Source organism: Pelecanus crispus, chromosome 3, assembly GCF_030463565.1.
Source record: "Pelecanus crispus isolate bPelCri1 chromosome 3, bPelCri1.pri, whole genome shotgun sequence".
In the NCBI taxonomy this organism is placed as follows: Eukaryota; Metazoa; Chordata; class Aves; order Pelecaniformes; family Pelecanidae; genus Pelecanus; species Pelecanus crispus.
This window is the reverse complement of record NC_134645.1, coordinates 125,491,961-125,512,929: the sequence shown is the minus strand read 5'-3', so window position 1 is coordinate 125,512,929 and position 20,969 is coordinate 125,491,961. Positions and strand designations below refer to the sequence as shown.

Here is a 20,969-nt window from a genome sequence, read left to right as displayed (position 1 = left end):
CCTCATAAGGCCTGTGCTCCAGACCCTTCACCAGCCTTGTTGCCCTTCTCTGTTGAACTTCTCTGAATCACTGGCCACAGACCTTCAGACCCACCCCCTGGGGTGGAGCAACTGCCCTAAGGGATGATGACATTTGAATTGATAAAAGACCTTCTGGTAAGTCTCTACAGGAAAAACAGAGCTAGAATTCAATCTGTAGGGGATTCAAATCAGTTTATGTATATATGCTGTATATATATATGTGTGTATATATATTAGTGCTTAAGTATATAACCTTAGGTGTTAAAGTCTAAGCAGTCACCCTAGCTTTTTCAGATATGGATAGGCCTTCCAGAGGTTAACGTGCCTTATCCCAAATATGTACTAAATGATGGTCCAAATAACTTTGGTGTTGCCTATTTCTCCCTATTGACTGCAAAGGAAATTGACATTGTGTCACTTCGGTGAAGGGAGAAACATTTGGGACACCTGAAGTTAGGTGCTACAAACCCTGTTGTCAGGTCTGAGGTTGGCTGTGTTTCTTCTTGCATCCCTTTCTGCTGGGTGTGAGAAGGCTCAAAGGAGATATCCTCATCTCGCCTGTGTTTGAGGAGAGAAGGACGGCCCCAGTCCTGTTGCCTCTCCCTAACCATGACAGCTCCAGGACATAGCTGCATGGCCAGACTGCATGGTGCAAGTATAACAGACTGTCCCAGACAGGCTTTCATCTTCTAGTCAAAATCCAGGGAAGAGTGTTCTGGGGAGGTTATCCTTTCCCATAAAAATAATTTAAAAAAAACCCCAACAAACCAAAACCAAAAAAACCAACCTGCAACTGGGAATAGACTTGTTAGGGAGCATACCAGGTTATGGGGAAATCAACGTTTTAAATAAGGAGAATGTCTAAACCCATTCATACAAATTATCTATGTTATCTGCCCATCCAAATAGGTAATTTTAAGCCTTTTTTTATCTTTCTTTTTTTTTCTCCTGCTGCCCCATTTTTTCTTATTTTTTTGTTATTCCCATTTTCCGCTGTAAAAGTCAAGAACGGACATTTTCTAATTAAGGACACAGTATTTCCAAGTCCTTAATGATCTGCTGAGTGGGTGGGGACACGAAATGCCATAACATCTAAAATGACAGATTCAGTGTATTCCTAAGGCATGGAGTGGTGGGGGTTTACGTCAGTAGGTCTTTTTGCTCTACGGAGTCATTCTCTTGCTCCTCATACAGATATGAGATGATCATATAACATGAGATTCATATGGGATTTGCTTTAGTGCTGCACCAAAAGGACAAAACTAAAGTCAGAGTCACTCTTGAAATATTTCTAAGTTGCAGTTGTAATCAGAAAGTCCATTACTTGAAGCAAAGGTTAGAAATACTGTGATAATTCTTATACGGGTAAACTAGAGATAGCATGCACTTTAGCACTCACTTTTGTCTTCTGAGATTTAAAAAAATAGTTTCCTCATCTGCACTAGGACTTTTTTCTGTGATTTCTGACAACTCTACCGCTAATGGTAATACTGTGACACCTCAAATTTACTTAAAGGTGATCACCAGCCATTATTTTAACAACTGCCATCCAAAAGAGGTTAAATGGTTTCTGTCTGAAATGCTAATAACCACCTGGAAACTTGTCTGCTTTTGCCTTGCTTCCTTCTTCCATTTGAATAATTCAGGGGAAGGAATAACTGGGAATTTTACCAGAAAAGTCTGCACTGTAAGTACAATCTCTGCCATCCATCTTGCGCTCGTACATCAGGCATGGGGTTACTGCTGGAAACAGGTAGCCTATTGCTTCCTAAAGTTTTTGCATCTCTTTACTACATTGCTACCAAAAGTATTGTTATTGGCAGTAGTAGTAATAGTATCGCAATATGTTGTAGGGCATGCGCTGAGCTTAGTGGTGTCTAAAGACTCAATGAGAAATAGCCATTCCCATGAAGATCTTATGGTCTTCATGGTCTGGACTTACAAATAGCAGGAAATATTTCTTACACCCATTGTGAATCCAGCCTTCTAAGAAACACACACACTTTATAATACAAAAAAGCATAATTACACTCTATTACACTGTAGTTACATTTTTAACCTAAGATTTCCACTAATCTATATAACAAGGTACATCATGGATGGGCCAAAAATAATTACAGTGTAAAATGACATAATTAATATATCTGCATTTAAAAATATACAGTCAGATCCTCAGCTGAGTTAAATCATTATCTCTCTGATGATATCAGTCTGGTTCCTGTGCATTAAAAAGCAAATCATGGGAGCAATAATATCTCAATTATGTAGTTAACCTTCTGGTTATATTAATTAGTGATGATTAGGCATGGGAAACCATAATTATGTCATGTACATAACATCCCTTTGAAATTGCGTTGTGAATCCAAATACAAAAGGCAGATGTGAACATCGAACCAGGTTAATTTTTGATGTCTAGAACAAATTTGAAACTCAATTATTTGACCCTCTATCTCCTATCTGAAACACGTCAATGGTGATAACTCTGCTGATTTCAAATTTGCAGAAGAAACTGCAGTTTGTATTTGTCCCAGAAGAGAAATGCAAGGTAGAACTGTCCCATATTCTGATTGCACATGGTGGTTACTAAAACCAGACTTAAAAAAAAAAAAAAAAAGAGACAAACAAAACATTTATGTCCAGTTCAGTTCCTAAAGGAGGAAGCCCTGAAACTAAAGAAGCACTTTTTCTCTAACTCACCACATTTAGCCATTTGTCTGGGGTATGAAGAGCTAAACATCAATGCCTCTTGCTCCTGTTTGCAGGAGATCCTGGCAGGCAGAGTGTTATTTGCACAGGACCTTTCTGAAGAGTTGCTCCTCACTGGCTCCAAAAACACAGTGGTAGACACTGTACTGGGGAAACTGATTTTCCTGAGGCAGCTGTCTGACAAGACCAGGGTATTGGGAAGGAGTCAGCACAAGCAGGATTTTCCGCCACTGTCCTCATGCCTAACTTAAGACTGAAGTTTCTCACCTTCAGGGATAAAGAGAAAAGCCAATCTGAGCTAACGCTCTTCCCCCAGTATATCAGAGATATGTTTTATCCCAGCAGACCGTTCCCTCACAGCAGGACTACAGTAAATAATTAATGTGTAGGTCATTCAGTCCAAATTTAGAAAAATATTAAACATTTCACTTGTATATAGGCTTCTATCACCTACTGAAAGCGACAGAAGCTCTGCATTGGAATAGGAATTATGGACCTAAACATTTGTACAAGTCCAGGGTTATTCTTGTCATTCAGATGGCAGCATCCTGTCATCTCCACAAGAAAAAAAGACAAATGCAGAAGAACATCACAGAATTTCCATTAGAATTAATCCTTTGAAAAGTGAATGTTAGAAGCAACTGCATATTTTTGACCAAACAAATATACTTTAAATGGACATTTTGCAAATGTCAGGTTGAAACATGCCAAAGTTAAGAGCTGCCGGAATTAAGGTTGCCTGTGTTTTCTGCATAGCATCACACTTGCAGGCACTTTGTGGCTATTATTGCCTGGTTTTTGCTTTTACGTTTTTAATCTAACTAACTTGACTTTGAAAGGCTGATGTGCAAATCTGGCATTTGTAATTCTGGGAAACCCCACTTTGCACACTTTTTCATCTATATTCATTCAATTACTTTTTAATGTACTGTTTGCTTTCTGCTGTGCTAGCAGCAAGGGACATAGGTACAACATGGGCCACAGTTACATATTGCTCCACAGAATTAACAGCATTGGGGTCTTCAGTGGATCTACTCTAAGGTGTCAGGACACTTCATGGTAAACCAGGTTCAATAGAAAACCCTGCCCTGTGAGCAGCCCAGGTCTGTGAGGCCCTGGGCACATCATGGACAGGGCAAGGTGTCATTAGCTGGCACTGTCATTTAAGGGACTAAAGGCACATGGCACTTTGCAGCATGTAACCCAGTAGGACCTTGGTAAGATATTCCTCCTGTCTTTTAGTTCACCGAATTGTAAACCTGTCGCCTAATATTTACTAACAGCAGTTCCCAGACATTGCAAGCTGTTGTCTAACAATATTTCCCATACAGTCTGAGATTCTTGAATGAAATTTCTGTAGAAGGATTACTTAAATGTTTTCTTTTTCACCCTGAAGTTCATTCAATATAATGTTATAGAAGCAATCCTTGCAAATATCTCACTTGAACAGAGGGGGTTTTTTTCTTTTCTTTTGCTCTTGGCCATGGCTGTGACAAGAATGACAGCGCAAAACACAACAGAAAGTTATAAACATTACTTTTCCTCAGACAGCAAACAAACTCCTGGATTACCACCATCCTAGATGGGAAACTGAGCCACTCTGCTTTCAGAAACTCCCACCCTTGCCTCATCCTTGGGCTGCAGGGTGTGTACAAATTGACTGCAAAGCTGCTGCCATTTCAGTTGATGCTCCTGGCCTGCATGGATGCTGATGTTTTTGAGGTCAGCCCGAAGATGAGCCTCACCTACAAGCATTATTTGGGGCTCCTTGGGAGTGACAAATTTGGGACCTGTCAAGCAAAGATGGGTCACCCTTCTCTACAGCGGTCTAAAAAGAGAAACCATCAGATGAATAAACAATTGAGGGAAGGTGGTTTTCATCACTTCAATGTTTCCTTGCCTTTACTTCAACTTGCTGCACAAGCAAGGCAGTGCCATTTGGCCGCAGTCTTTGATACGCACCTCCTGACACGCACCAAAAAGGTTGCCATAATCTGACAACAAGCATGAGCCCCCCTTCCCCACTGTCACCCTTTTCTGCCACACAGATCTCTTTTTCCTAAGCCCACACCCCTTGCTCAGGTCTGGATCCATCCCCGTCACAACCTGGCACATTCTCTGCACCTCCTGCTGGCCTCTTCCCCCTCTCAGCACTTTCTTTCCATCAAACCCACTTACGCTGCAGAGCTGTGTGCAGCATCTGAAGAGCTGGCACAGGTCAGACCATGCCAGGGACAACTGTCACAATTTAACTGTGCAGACGATTGAATTAGATGTTTTGGCATGGCTTAGTTTATCAGTATTAATGAGGCTGAAAGAATCATGCAATTCTTTGGGGAACTTTGCCTCACTCTTCCCTTTCCCTTCTGGAATCTTGACCATCCACTCTATCCCACTCCTTCCCACCTCTGCCAGCTGCTCCAGAGATGCTGGGTGCAGGACTGGTGAGGCCATGGCTTGGCCCCCTTGGTTAGGAACATGGATGCACAGGCAGGAGACAGCAGAATAAGAGGCAGAGAGTTGGGGGATGCATACATCGACAGGACTTTTCTTGAGTGGAAGAGCAAGAAAATGTAGTTTGGAGGGGGTTGAGTTTTTCTAAGAAAAATATACGACCTTTCTCCAAACCTTAATTCTATCTTGTGGCTTTGCATATTTAGTTATCTCTCACCATAGCAGATGACTCGGCTTGAGTACTACAAGCATGAATGGAATTTAAGAAATTAACTGTAAAGATGCAGAGTTCTGTCCACAGGTAAAATTTCCTGCCATCAAAAAGCCTGCATGAAGGTTTTTGGATCTGGGCTGCCACTGCTGAGATTTTGCATAGAGAGTCATCGCTGCGATTCAGACTCATGATACAGTGAAACTCTGACAAACTTGGATGTCGTTGCACTGAACAATGCTGCCTCAGCAAGCTGTTTGGGCATGTTTCCCTCTCACTTTCCAACGTACCTTCCCAGCAAATTCATTAACCACACATGCACTAAAAATGCTTGGAGCGGAAATGAGAACAGAAGGAGTAACAATTCTTCTGCTAAAAGAGCTGGGGTTTACGTTTGTTCTTCGTCTGCACCTTCCCCTGCCCGGGTGTGACACAAAGGAAATCTCTGCAGCTGATCCAGAACTTCACAAACTGACGGATTATGCACCACAGATACTGACAGGCCCCTTTGCTTACAAGCTGGCAAACACCACAACAGTAATCTCCTCTCTGAGATAAAGTCCATCAATCTTATTCTTACACCAACCTGTTCCCCTCTGCCCCTCAGACAGAGCTGGAAGAGCAGCCCTCCTCTGGAAGGATACTAAAATCTTTCCTTGCTCGGCGCCCTCCTATTTTAACTTACTTTTTCAGCTGGCCTCCCATCAGAGTCAGGTCAACACATATCCATTTTCTGTGCTGAGCTGACTAGTTTTCAATAACAATTGCTCCTCTGTTTTGTAACAGAGATCAATAAAACTGCCCCTCTCTCATATTGGCTGAGATTCCAGCAACGTCATTTGCTCTTTATTGTTGCTACTGCTTTGTTTTGCTTCCCTTTTTCTTTTTTCTTTTTTTTTTTTCTTTTTTTGGCAAGGCACAGATCAATTTAACAAGATGAAAACGACTTAGACTTTCACTCAAGGTAAAATCTGCACTTTATAACCCAGGATGTAATTTACAATCCTGTCATTAAGCTCCGTTAATCCTATTATTATGAAGATAAATAATTACCCATAGCGAAGAAAGGGATTCCCAACAGAGTAGAATTATATTTTCCATCAGTAATGAAAAATATCCCTGCCGCAGTGACACTGGAAATACAGATAGTGAGTACTCCCAAGAGTCCCAGGAAAGGTTTGCTACGCAGGCAGTCCTTCATGGAGCTCGAGAGGGTAGCAGTCAGGAGAATCAGCATCAGGCTCACCAAAATCTTGCCCCTGGCCAAGAGACTGGTCTGGTGGAAGTCCTTCCAGAGGCTAAAGGACGCTAGTGAGTAGAGCTGCAGATCTTGGTGATCCAGCTGCATCTTGTGCATCAGTTTACAGAATTCACTCTCCCACTTCTCCCCAATGAGGTCCTGGGTGACAGAGCCATACGTTTGGAGGTAGTAAGTGATTTGGATGGCTCTGGCTGATTTGACTCTCTGGTCCTTGCTGTTTGGTACTTCCATGACCCCTCCAAGCTGGTGGCCAATAAAACTGCTCCTTCCATCCTGGGAGGGAAAGTAAAAAAGATGAGCATGTGGTTATCCTGTGTAAGATGTGATACAGTGATAGTGTTTGACTCTACCTTCCTTTCACAGACATGCCAAGATCTCAACTCAATGGCCACTGCAGTCAACAGCAGTTGTGTCATTCACTTCAGTGGGCTTTGGGACGCATCCCTATTCCCTGCCACAACTCTGTTCCTTACTCATTATAGACTCATTTGCAATTCTGTGCTGCAGTTCAGGGACTGCCCAGACACTCATTGTGGTCCCAGATGTTCGGGGACTGAAATGTAGCATGCAAGCTCCTTACCCCGCGAGAGATAATCACTTTCCCACATTTTAACTGTGATAGACAACAACAAACCTCCAATTACTGAAGTATGAAATGTTTGAGATGAAGATTAATTTCTGGAAGATTTGTGATTTCCTGACACTTTGGAAATGCTTTTAAAAAGTTGGAATCTACAGAAAATGAGGCCTGGTTCCTCAGTACAAAGATGTAAATATAGATAGATCCAGTTTAGTAGCTTCTCTGGCTCTAGAACAATATAATTAAAATCAGACTTTTTGAATTGTTTGTTTGAAGTTTCATGGATTTCTATCAGTGGCACAGGGATAAGAATCTACCTTACATCTCGATTTAGCCAGGATTTCAAAAATATAAACCTTACTTTGGTCTCACTTATTTCAGTTTATGCTAGGACATAAAATCTCCATGACAATCAGTAAAGGACACATCAGGTGCACTCAGGATCAGCCTCCATCTATTTACAAGATCAGACTACATTTTTGTAGAGTTATCTGGTCCCATTTAGATATTTTTTTTCTTTTTTATAAGAAAGGTTTTGTAAGAAAGGTCCTTGCTTCTTAGCCACTGGTTATTCTAGTTCTCTAGAATAACTGTGATGTGCCCCTTTCAAGACAGGAGAAACTTCCATGGAATAGATCAAACCCAGTTGCAAACTGAGGAAGAAGACTCAGTAGACTGGATAAAAATGTCCTAGCACAAGTAATCTCTTTGATCAAAAAATCTAAACCCAGGGATTACATGCCTGTTGCACATTAAAAACCAATATTTTGCATTTTTGTGTAAAGGGGATTAAAAGTTTTCAGATTTCTTTCCTCTTGTATTTAATAGAAACATAAAATTATCACGCATGTTAATATATTAAAACATCTTGCAGGAGCGAGTTCACACGAGATAATAGTCTTTGCCTAGATGTGCTATGGGAATGAGCTGACTGACAGCCTGAATTTGGGAGATGCTCTGCCCTACACACACACATGGAAGCAGTCATCTGCAAAAGGCCAGAAGCATTTGGGGGAGATGCTTTTAACATCTGTTACATCCAACATTAACCATTTCTAGAAACACCTGTGCTGCACACAGGTCATTATCTGAAATTGCCAGACCTGCTCGCCATAATGATGCCCATCCTAAGGAAAAATCAATGAAGCAAGGTACCGGGCTTTATGAAACATAGATGTCTTCTGGGATGTCTGCTCAAAGAGCAAATAAATATCAGAAATTGAGAGACAGCGCTGAAAATGCTTTATATACTCACCTTGCCTTGTATCTGGTATGTAAAGGAGGCAATCGTCCCAGAGAAATTTCTGCCTATGCCTGCTTTCATGGCAGGAGCTCACACTGTTTTCAGCATTTGCCTGCCACAGCCCAGGGAACGTGACAAAGTGCTTTTCAGAAGTTCATTTTTTCCCTATTCCCAGTTGTTATTTCCCATTGAAATAATGGCTTCTGGCAAGGTATCCTGGCACAAGCTGACATGAAAGGTGATTTGCAGTCTAATGCCAGCTTCTCAAATCACCTGAAGCCTCATTGCAAATGTCATATAAGCAGAGACAGCTAGCACAGAGGGGCAGCTGGTGCTGTTTGGACTCCAAAAAATCCTCGTCTCTGGCATTTCATGTTAGAATCCTGTTTTGATTCATTATTTCTATTTTTTTCTAAGGAGGGGTCACACCTGACACTCACAAAAGGTACATTTCCAAGCTGGTAATTAAGGTTTGAGCAATGCAGTCCCTGCTCACATCAGATGCAACTTTGCAGTTAAAAATCCCCTTTGGCACTGCTTTGAAATTTTAGGGAGAAATGTCGTATTTCCTCAGTATATATGCAGTGTTGACATTCAAACGTTTTCAGCCACTGCAGGATGCTTTAGCAGCACAGCTCCAAACTCAGACAATGGACTGTAATTCAGATTTCATTGATTCACTATGCAGCATGCATGGCAAGGTTATGGGAAACTTTGTGATGACCATCTGCCTTCCTCTGCGAAAGGTGCACCGAATGACGGCAACATTTCAAAAGAGGCAACAGAGCAGGCACAAATAAATCATGTTCTGCTGTATCTCCCATGAAACAGAAGATAACAGCTATTTGTTACACTGATGTACAATAGGGCACCCAGCTCATATGTCAGCAAAATAGAGAGCAAGCTTTCAGATGGAATCGGGGAAATCACAGTTGTTGAATTGCTTTGAGGTCATTTTGTCCGTCCCCTTCCTTCCAAAGGCAGTTTGCTTCCTATCTATGCAAGGGTTTTGCCTTTTCTGCTTTTATAGCATGCAAATATGAACCTGCCACCACGGCATTTGGGAAAATGGGGCTGTTTTCTAATACAGCTCACATGCTGGCATTTCCAAATGTTGCAAGTGAGATAAAGGTCCTGTTGCGCTAGGCAGGGCTGTCACATCAATGGTTACAATTCCTCAGCAAGGAAGACAGAATAAAGATGGGAAAAAATATTGCTTTTCATCACATTTTACAGATGGAGACTGAAGTGTGGGAAAATGAAGACAGAGCTGCCAACACAACTTTTTCTAGAGGCCGTCAAGCCAGGGATCTAACTACCTCTTGGTGTCTCATGGGCACTTCAGGGGAGTTATTCACCATCCCCAGTTCTCTGTTGTCCTCCAGGACCACACTGGTGGAAGAAGGAGACATCAACGGCTAAGCTCCTGGGCTAAGCTCTAAGGTTTGGGAGACAAAATGAGGCCACAGTGACTAGTATAAATGAGGCCTGAAGACCGGGCAGGTTTTGAACAAGATCCCTCATTCTACCTAGTTCCTCAATGAAAAAAAGCACTTCCTGCTGTTTAATTCACAGCACATCCTTCCTGGAATACGCCTACATGATGCTATTTTTAATTTCATAAAAATAGTTTCATGTTTCAGACTACAGATCCCTTACACATTTTACCTCCATATATGTTGCTACTCTCTGATCTCATACACAGAAAAGCAAACTCAAAAAATAAAGTAATAACAATACTTGTTGGTTGTAGACCATTTTATACCCATGTATCTCCAGAGGATCTACAACACAAGATGATAACTGTCTTTAGCAAGGTCACTAGCATGGCTGGAGCCTGAATTTCAGATTCCCAGGTTATGTCTATGTGATTTTTTCTTTCCTTTTTTTTTAATGCCTAGTGAAAACTTCACAGTGTCTGTTCTCCCAGAGGACAAAAAGGGCCATCATCTGTTCTGATGGCAGCTAATTCTCTCCAGATCTGAGTATCTTCAAAAAAGTGATGAAATATAGATCACTTGATAGGGCATGTGATATTTGATCTTAAACAGGGGCCAAACAAAAATCTTTGCTTTCCTGGATACTATTAAATTGTTTTTTGTGTACTCCCTTCTCTTTTTCTAGATGCCCCAAAGCCATCTGGTAGATTTAGACTCTGAAAGAGAGGAGGACGAGAACTAAGGACTCTCAGCGGAGTGAGAGATGACAGCCATCAACAGCATCATCCACCTTTTCCCCCAGGATGATGGATTTTGCCACCAGCATTAATGCAGACCTGGCCTTGCACGTGGTTGAAAATCCAAACTCCTTGTCAGTTCAGTAGTAAAAATCACTAATGGCGAATGGGTGGATGCAGAATAAACCCCTACCATAATTCAGGTTAGAAACTTGTCTGTAAAGGATGCTCGGACCTTTAATGTCCAAAAAAGATGTGTAAATGGCAAGGGAATGTTTGGGTTGCTCCAGAGCTGAGTGCAGGACCTCTCAGGTTAAACAAAACCAGCTGCTCCTACTGAGCTAGATATATTTTGCTGGGGCTAATGTAGACACAGATCCTCTCTGCATGCAGCCCAGAGGGATACCAGCAATACGCCCTTACTACTAAATTACCTGGGACCATTTTTTTTTCTTAATAGTTCCAGTGTGGCTGCTGCCACCCTGACTCCCATCCCTGGGGTTCCGTGTGGTCACTGCCCTCTGCCACACCAGCCCTGGGCAGATCCCCTTCTCCTCCCTGCTTTCAATGGCACCAGCCGCCACTGACTTCCTTCTCATGGGAAAAAGAGAGGGTTTAACATATTTTTGAGATGGCGTGGCTCCTGCCTTCCCAGTGCCCTGTTCAGTGGAGGCTAGGGCTGTTGAGAGGTTTAAAAGTAATTTCAGATCCCTGGCAAGGAAGACAGGAGCCTTTGTGCCCTATTGCCAGACAAGTCTCATTCAAGTACTTTCACAGAACCTTTGCCAGCAAATTTATCTCTATTTTTATTTTTCTTTAACTGCTACCTCTTATCAACTGGAGTGATGGATAATTATCAAGCTACATTCTAGAAATATTAGGATAAAGCATGCAATCCTGGTTAAACTCTGTTTTGTCTTAAAAGCTTAAAAATGTTCAACAGAGGGCAATCACGAATGTCTGTCGAAATATATTGTGTGATAAACATCCTAATGAGATCAATGCAGTTTTTTCTCACTGTGATAAGGACATTCCTACTCTACCAAACATAGGTCATAGAAAGTATTACACTCAAATCCACAGAGGTTAGGATGAAGTCAGTTGCTTTAGTTCACCTAAAGTTTTCAAAGTAAAATAGAATAAAAATCCCCTTTCTTTGAGACATTATTTAAGATTTAACATATTTGGTTGCTCCTACCTCCCTCTGGCTCACTGTAAAACTTTGGAGGAAGTTTTTTTCTCCCCATCCAAACTGATTTCTCTCTCCCTGTCCGTGGTATATTTATCCAGGGAGACCTTATACCAGTCAATCCCTATTACACAGCCACCAATTACCAACAATTCCTGAAGCACCCCTTTCACACAGTTGCATGTAACACTGATTTATGCCAGCACAGCAGTTTTCCTGCCGTCAGAGCTGTGTAGGTGCTCTTGCACACCCACCAGACTGCTTGCTGTGCTTGTCCCTGTGCAGCTATTCTGTATGGCTCAGCGATGGAGAGTCCAGGGCAAGTGAGCCCTGAGGGCAATGCATTCGAGGTAAAACTGCACTGTGGCTGAATGGGAACAGGGACTGCGTGGTCTGTTCACTCAGCAAAAATAAAATGTATGAAAGTGGCCATAAGAAGCTATCCAGGAAATAATCCTCTAGGTCTCTGCTGCAATAAAGAGCAATTAATTTATTTCCAGCTATCCAGCAAAGATGAGGTTCAGCTCACCAGCTAGTCAAGCAAATTTGTTTTACAGTCACTGGGAAGAGGCAGGCGCATCCAAAGGATGATCCACCCCATCCTAAGGTACAGGTAAAAACCAACTTGCCCTTTGCAGTTGCCTGTATCTTTCCATTTACAGCAGAGGCATGAGATTACTTAAGGCTTGATCCTAGCTTTTATCAGGCGAAAAGGTTAGGAGAGATTAACTCACCCTCAGTGGCAGATGCAAACACAAAACTAGCTGACCTGTCTTGACATCCTTGGCTCATATTGGCCTCTCCACAGGCAAGTCCTGCATGTTAACAAACATACGGAACTTGAATCCCCTCCCAGGGAAATCAAGGATCACAAGAGTGATTTTTAAGCGAAGGAGATGAGTACACAGAACATCCAAAAGGCAACTAGAACCATCTGGTTCCTCTTTCTGATGAGTGTGGACTTGTGCTCCTTTTCTTTACTGCTTTGGGTTTCTAGTTTTTGATCAGGTAATTTGAAAGAGACAAGGTCAGGAGAAAAGTATTTCAAGAGACTTATATACTCTAGGCTAAATAACAGAGAATAAGAGAAGTGTTCCTAACTATTCCTTCCAAGTAAATCAAATTATGGGGGAATTCATAAGGGTGCAGTAGCAGAGTGTGATTGCTAGTGGAGACCTCTTCTGTGTGGAGGGGCTTCTGGTGCTGGACACACTGTATTTCTGAGTGGTCCTCTCCACTTTGCTTCTTCAGTATCACCCCATCAGGTTTTCAGCTGTCAAGAGAGGGGAAGGCCAGAGGGAACGCAGAAAAGGCTGTCCCTCTGCCTTTGTTTCCCCTGCACATCCCCAAGGAATGAAAATACAGGATAAGCTCTGTCCCTTCCAGATCAGCTCACTCCACACCAAACCTTCCCTCCTAGACTGTATTTCATGTTTACATCCATTTCAAACCTCCTGTATTCTTTGTCCTACCTTCAAGCCCTTCATCACTCAACTAACTCCTTCACTCTCAAGGTCAGATTCCCATTCGGTCCACCCACCTCAAATCCCATCCCAGTTCTTCTGGGAAAAGAGGGGTGGATTTACTGCCCAGTTCTCTCCCAGCACAGATTTGTCCCCGGTTGTCCTAAACTGCACCTGTGCTCCCAAGGACACAGTGGTGTCTTTGAAGCTGATGAGTAATAACCATGTTGGCTGTAATTACACACCTCCCCTGTGTGGGGAAGTGTGTTGCTGGAAGATGGAGGGTTACAGACAGCACAAAGAGGACCGCAAGCACTGGGAGGTAATTTCAGGGCACAGCTGGCCTATCTCCCTTTTTCTTCTTCTCCCCTCCACCAGGAGCAGGATGACAGGCACAGCAGTGGAATAGCTTTGGCACTGACAGTTCAGGCAGTGACAGGTGAGTTGGTGGCTGCACCCCAGCCCTGCAAGAAGGATCCAAGGGTGAAGGGCACAGACGGCTTTGGGTGTCCAGTGGCCTGGGGACTGGTGAGATGGCAGGAGAGGAAGCCCTGCAGTGGGTGGCTCAGCAGAACTTGCGGTCGGTGACATCAGTTCACCTTCCACAGGAGATTCGTGTCAACAGGATCTCTCAAGTAGTAGGTAAGCTTGGATATGTAAATCTACCAGGTCAGGTCTTAAAATACCACTGTCCTATTGTTTTCAGCAGGCACAGAGCCACAGCTCCCTCCCTAATTTATATCGTCCTTTGAGTTTGTGCTCTGCCCTGTCCAGGACCAAAAACCCTCAAGGCAGTCACCTTGGGCTTAGCCCTCTGCTTTTCACTGCCTGTCACTGCCAGTGGAGCTTCCCTAGTATCACAGAGCAAAAAAGTCAGACTGCATCTAGCCCCTAAATCCCCCAGGATGAAGGATGATGGTAAAAATAATCACCTCAGACCAACATAGTGTCCCCCGCCCGGGTTCCTGTCTGAGCGATGGCTGTGGACAAACTAAGTGAGAAGCTTGCTTTGTGGGGGGATTTATGTAGCAAGAAAGTGGTCAATGATGCAAAAGAAGTGGAGTTTGTTGTGACTGTAAAATAAAAGTGGGGCTATGGAGTGGGGTGCCCTAAAGAGACTGGAGGTGTGAAAAAGAGGGAGACAGGAAGGAGAGAACGCGGGGTGAGGTGTAATGAAGCAGCAGTTCTCGTTGCACTTTGACCACCCAGAAAGAGGGCAGGAGAAGGCAGGTGGGAGCAAAGCTGCTTTCACATCCTCCTGCAAACAGCAGAGCTGTGCTTCCCGTGCCCCGTGCCAGTGGCAGCAGATGAGCGCAGCCTTGCACTGCAGTCCCTGCTTCAGCTCTCGCTGCCTTCCCACCCCCCTCCAGCCTCCCTCCTTCCCACCTCCCCACAAGGACCCAAACCACACGGTAGCATCAAGCAGAGAAGCAATAACTCATGGCTGGGTTTAGCTACCCTAAACTGATCCCCCACCCCAACAGAAGAATAGGAAATTTCAAGCATTTCTACCCCAAAAGTCACATTTCTGGCTGGGTAGCACATGTGTTATTCCTTCTTGCTGGCATCTATCTGCTCTGAGGCATCTGGTTTGCAAGCTCTGCACAGCCATACTGTGCTGCCCTAGACCTGTGTGTAGGGACCTGTACAGCGCAGGAGGGTTTGGACCCCATCCCCAGCTGTGGTCTCCCCAGTGGCCTGTAACAGGTCAACATGCAAAGGGTGAGCAGTCAGGGAGGAGGGAGAGGGTGGCATGAATAACTCCAGCTCTGTCTCTGGTCTCTAAAGAAACAGGGACTTGGTTTATGGGTCAGTGGCTTCCTCTCACCATGCACAGGGCCATGCCCTGATTACTGGAGACTTTTACCTGCATTCCTCCACCTCCACTGTTTGCAGAGCAGTTCCAGAGCATGGCAGATTGATTCAGCTAACCAGGAGCTTGGCACTGAGGTATGGGAATTTCCTCAAAAACTGTTTTTCTATCCCAGGACCTCCACACTTCTTCACATCACCAAGCAGGACAGTGTTCATATTTTTCACATATTCAAACCCTGCTTTATGACAGACTTTTGCAAGGAGGTGCCACATGGCTTTAGGAGGGGAAATCCAAGCTCCTGCATTGCATGATACGGTTGTGGTCCTCCATCTATGCAAACCAGGACAACATCTGGGCCTCTGCCAGGTGCGAAGCCATGAAGAATACCCAGGCCCAATTAAAAAGATGTCTCCCTAGCACAGTTAGTATTCATCCCAAAGGATTTTGTTTGTGCCAAGGAGAAATGTAGGAATGAATCACTAAAGAGACAATAGTACCTCAAGGGAGATGCACAAAACACCAATATTTGGATATATACAGTTAAACGCTCACACTCATGTATGCAGGCATATGTGTGAAGAACATTTTTACCAACATTCATATTTGGCAAACTGTAGGGATCTATACCATGAATACTTTATATTAAAGAATACTCTATGATTTCATCCACAGCTCAAACTCAATGTTAAAAATGTTTAAAGGAAAGGAAAGAAAATTACAAAGAGACTAAGAAGACAAGAAATGCTTTTTCAGTGCAGGCCAGCAGTCCATCTAGCCCAATTTTCAGTCTCTGTGCATTTCTAAAGCATGACACACCAAGGCAGTGTCCTCCATAACATGGCTGGAAGATGCCTTTGGGAGTCTTATAGTTATCATGGGTTTTCTAGCTGTTTAACAAACAAAAAAGTGAAATGAGCTGCTGGGAAGAGGGAAGAAAGAATGCAACTGTTCATTTTTTAACAAAGAAATCATTCTCCCAAATCCAGGGATTTGAATGGAATTGGCAATAAAAAGTAACCAAGACTAATGAATTAAATCTATCTTGTGCCCCAGAGAAATCCAAGAGAGTTTTGTTATCTGAAGAGGGTCATTGCTTTCTCCAAATGGGAGTAAACAGGACAATATTCTACCAGAATGCTTTCTGTCTCTTGTGAAGGTCTAATCTTAAAGCTTTCTTGAAGTCCATGGAGTTATAGGCTAAATAAGAACCTAATTCCTAAAGAAAAAAAAAAAAAAAAAAAAAGGAAAACCTCCTTTCTTGTCATCTTTCCATATCAACAAAAGCAAAAAGGCACAAAACTGCAGAGCTTCACCACACACTACATATGCCCAAGCTGGAGGGTTTGTGGGGGATGAGAATGGGATCCAATAATTGTCCCTAAAAGGAGCTCCTAAAAAGGGGTCACACGTTTTCACTGACAGGTTTGTAGGCCTTCTTGCTTTGTGTGCATCCCACTGTGTACCTCTTCTAATTGTTTTCCCTACACTGCTTGAAGTCCAATTGTCCTGGTTTCGGCTGGGATAGTGTTAATTTTCTTCCTAGTAGCAGGTATAGTGCTGTGTTTTGGATTTAGTAGAAGAATGTTGATATCACACTGATATTTTTAGTTGTTGCTGAGTACTGCTTATGCTAGTCAAGGACTTCTCAGCTTCCCATGCTCTGCCAGGGGCACAAGAAACTGGGAGGGGGCACAGCCAGAATAGTTGATCCAAACTGCCCAAAGGGCTATTCCATACCATGTGACATCATGCTCAGTATAGAAACTGGGGGGGGTTGGCCAGGGAGCAGCAATCGCTGCTCGGGGAAGGGCTGGGTATCGGTCGGCGGGTGGTGAGCAATTGCATTGTGCATCACTTGCTTTATGTATTATTATTGATATTATCATTATTATATTGTTATTATTATTATTTTACTTTATTTCAATTATTAAACTGTTCTTATCTCAGCCCAGGAGTGTTTCTCACTCTTACTCCTCCGATTCTCTCCCCCATCCCATCAGGGTAGGGGGAGTGAGCGAGCGGCTGCGTGGTGCTGAGTTGCTGGCTGGGGCTAAACCACGACACCAATACATACAAGAAATAGGAAGAAAACCTGCCAGGAAGCAAAAGGAATTGGATTTGCCTGGTTTTATTACTCCATCTAAAGGAAATGTTAAAAAATAAACAGCAGAGCATAGAAAGTGAGGAGTAAAGCAGATCCACAGGAGTCATTTAAGCTCTTTCAATCTGAAGTTTCAATAATGACACAGAAAAGCGTGCTTTTTTCTTTTTAAATTATGTTTTATGTTGGCAAACATCTCTAATTTTCTCTTGTCTCTGCTCTTCCTGGTTTCTCTGGGGACCAGCAGCCAAAGTACTGAAACATTGTGGTAATGTTTTATCAAAGGCAAGAAGAAAAGAAAAAACTGAGAATCACAGATGTGGCAAGATTTTGGGGCTAGTGTGGTTTTGAGGTTAACTTCCAGCTAAGCAGTTTGCAGGCTTAACTAAGCCCAGCGTTCAAATGCAAGGCACTGCTGTGCTCTTACCCAAGTCCTATCAGGAGCTTCCATTCTCAATGGTGCTCAACATGATATAACAAGGCACTGCATAAAGCAGATACAGTTAAGGACACTTAACACTTCCAGCTGAAAATTCCTCCTTCTAAAGAGAAAATTAATCAGTTTTCCTTCTTTTTTTTTTCAAATCTCAAATTTGGCATTGTGAAGCAATTTCTCTACCCTGAAGCATCCCCCCCTTCCCTCCAGCACACACTGGTTTTTAATGAGTTTGGCCATTTGTCAGCTGGAGAGAGCCAAAAAAATATCTAGTTTCAGATGTTATTCCTTTTGTTTTTCTTCATAACGTTGGACCAGAATCTGGAAGGGGGAGTGGGAATGAGGCATTTAAGTAGGCCGGTATTTATGCATTAAAATATAACTGAAGCTGGGGTTCTGGATAAGCATATGAGATAGATGAGTCCTACCCAAGGTATTTTTGAATTCAGTATGTTCAAAGAGATTTTTCACACGTATGAACATCAGCAGATAGTTTTTATATTTGTAAAATCTGTCTCGTAAAACCTTGTAACGCATGCCCTTCATGATGAAATCTTATATTCTTAGTAGCCCATAGAGATGAAGGTGCTGTCATGTGATTCTCTAACATGTTTTCTTTAATTCTTATTCCAGTCAAAAAAAGTAAAGCTCCTAGCATCATCTCCACTTTGGGCTTCTCATTGCCTCCCGTTACTGGAGAGCCCTCCCACTGGAAGTTTGCTGACATTATGAGGGCCAGCTTTTCTTTACTTTTTCCAGCCATACTCCACGGTAGAGGGTGTCTCATGCTGTCTTAGACAGCACAGAGCACATTTGCAATGATAAACAAATGTAAAACAACAGCGTGCGACAACCTGGAAATTTTACATCAGCCCAAAACCTTCATCTAGAGATTGCAGGAGTTGCTAATAACTGCTGTTGATCAAGCTCCACATGCTGGGAGCAATTCATCTTGATGCTGCCTTTGTGCTGCTGAGGCCTGGTAGGACCCACACGAGGTACAGCAGATGCTGAGGTCTCCGTTCAGACCATAATCACTGGTCACCAGTGAGGTTCTGGCGTGACCCAGGACCTCGCTGTGCAAGGTGCTGTGCAAACGCACAGCTGGAGATGCTGCCCAGGCTCCAAAGATCTTCCCACCTGATGCTGGAGTTTCCTTGTTCGCTGTATTTCACAGTATGAACTGGTGATGCTGCCAAAGGAGGGGACCCTTCCCTCTCCTTCCTGAGCCTGCACCTCTTCCCTGCCAAGCTTGGGAGCAGCAGTTCATGTGGCATGTGGTGAAGCAGACTGGAGAACTAATCCAGGTTTATGCAAACTCAATGGGAAGGAAAAAAGAAAAAGAAAAAAATATTTAATTCCCTCCTTGCTGCCAGCAGGCTCAGGGTTTCTTTAATTCCTGTGCTCAAACCCCATAGTCCGGTGGTGGTGTCAGCTATGCAACACCTGAATAGCTTCATCCTCAAGGTGGCTGTATGTCATAGCTGAGTATTTGTCCTTTCGTGAGAGTATGCAGTAGCTATTAACTTCAAGCAGAGTTTCTGATTTGGATGCGCCTCTTCAGCCAGAACAAGACTCAAAACATGAAAAGTCAGAATTTAGACCTGAGGCCCGGAGTCAGGCTGCCTAACCAAACCTGCCAATTTAGAAAGGCCAGGACTACCAAGCTGCCTGCTCAAGTAGAAGAGAAAAACGGGGGACCTCCGGAGGGCAGTTTTGATCTTAAATGAACTGAATCTCATTCTTAGGGTTTTTAGTCCTCCTAAAGCCTACAATGTCCCAAACCCTAATTTAAGTACCTTCATTAAATGCTTGAAGTTAGGTTATATGTGTTCCTAGATTTACACGTTAACGTAGAGCTATTTTTAAGAATGAGTTCAAGATACCAAGTAGGATGAATATTTAGTTACTGTGTATAAGCGCTCCTGAAGTAATGTAGTATATTCATTGTAAATAATAATAATAATAATATCAACAACAATCACTTTTTCAACTTATCTGAGATGTTTTCCTGCAAGACATCAAACTTTTTTCCCCAAATAGATATATTACAGTTACTCTAATGTAATACTTATTTTTAAAAAGGATTTTCAAAGTCCCCTGGAGTGCAAAGAGATTTTTCAATTTATATTATTATAACCTATTTGGAAATGTTTTGGTTCTGACAGAATAGGAAGGATTGGACTTTTAATTTTTAAAAAAAAGTGCTGCAGGTGTTGGAACCTTGTGATATCTAGCCACCTTTGGATTTCAAACAAGTAAATATTTACGGAAAAATTCTGATAAAGTAAGTCAAAGAGTAATCAGAGGGTAAAGTACTTCCAGATGATAGAACCTCAGCATATGTATTCTGAGTACTCTGCAAAATCTCCGTCTCCCTGCTGCAATAAACTTCCAATATCTGGCAATCTATTTTGCAGGACGATGGCATTTAATTCAGGTTCCTTCAGAGGAAGCTGATTCCTTATTCAGATTAATGTATTTTAGTTCTTTTGCAACTGTCTAATAATAATTTCCAAAAAGATTTTTTCAAAACCCTGACAGGGGTTTGGTGTGAGACAAAGCTGCAATGGGCTTGAGAACAAGCCCTGCTTTTCCTCATGAAATTATTCTGGGAAGTTTTTTCTTATGTCAGTGCAAATGCAGATTATGCCCTAGGTCATTCAGAAACACTTCACCAGACATAAGTCTTTGCTATAACGATCTGAAAATTTAGCATATTCCCATGTTTATGAAATTTTCATGGATTTTTTTTTTCTTTTTGGTTATCTGAAATGAAAGTATGTTGGGATTCAGCTCAGCTAATTTTAACCAGCTGAAAGGTAAATGCATAATCTGAACATTCTTTTTCTGGTCTATGATGTCTCTGAAGGGTGAATTCATCCCCACTTAATGTTTAGAAAAAGTGAAATGCATTACTTCTGGAGGTTCACCCTTCTCTTCTCTGATTGCACACTGGACCCAGTTTAGATTAGATGCCAAACATAAAAGGGCTAAATTAGAAGAAATTTATCCCATCTTTGGGATGGGTTTTCCCATTGTGACTCTCTGTATGAGCATCCACAAATTACTACATCATGGACCCGCAGTGGCAGGGCAGGGTCACAGCTTGACTCTGCAGACCAGATGGGTTACCATCCACTGCAGCAAACGGCTTGATGTTGTGGACATTTGCCAAGAAGAGGAGAAGAAATAGTCTGACTCCACAACACATTTCACAAACATTACCACCCTGTTCCTAGAGACTTGGTTTGCAATCACACTCAAGTTGGACAAAAAACAGTAGAAATGATCCAGCTGAATATTTTTTAA

General features: G+C 42.6%; 1 protein-coding gene across 2 annotated transcripts in view; it reads right to left on the bottom strand.

Moving 5' to 3' along the window:
• The window catches only part of PTCHD4 (patched domain containing 4), a 92,049-nt gene that overhangs the window by 59,056 nt on the left and 12,024 nt on the right, over positions 1-20,969 (bottom strand). For both annotated transcript variants that reach the window (XM_075708156.1, XM_075708157.1), the window contains exon 2: positions 6,446-6,926. In XM_075708156.1, coding sequence (XP_075564271.1) covers positions 6,446-6,926 — 481 coding nt within the window. The remainder of the gene's footprint in view (positions 1-6,445; positions 6,927-20,969) is intronic.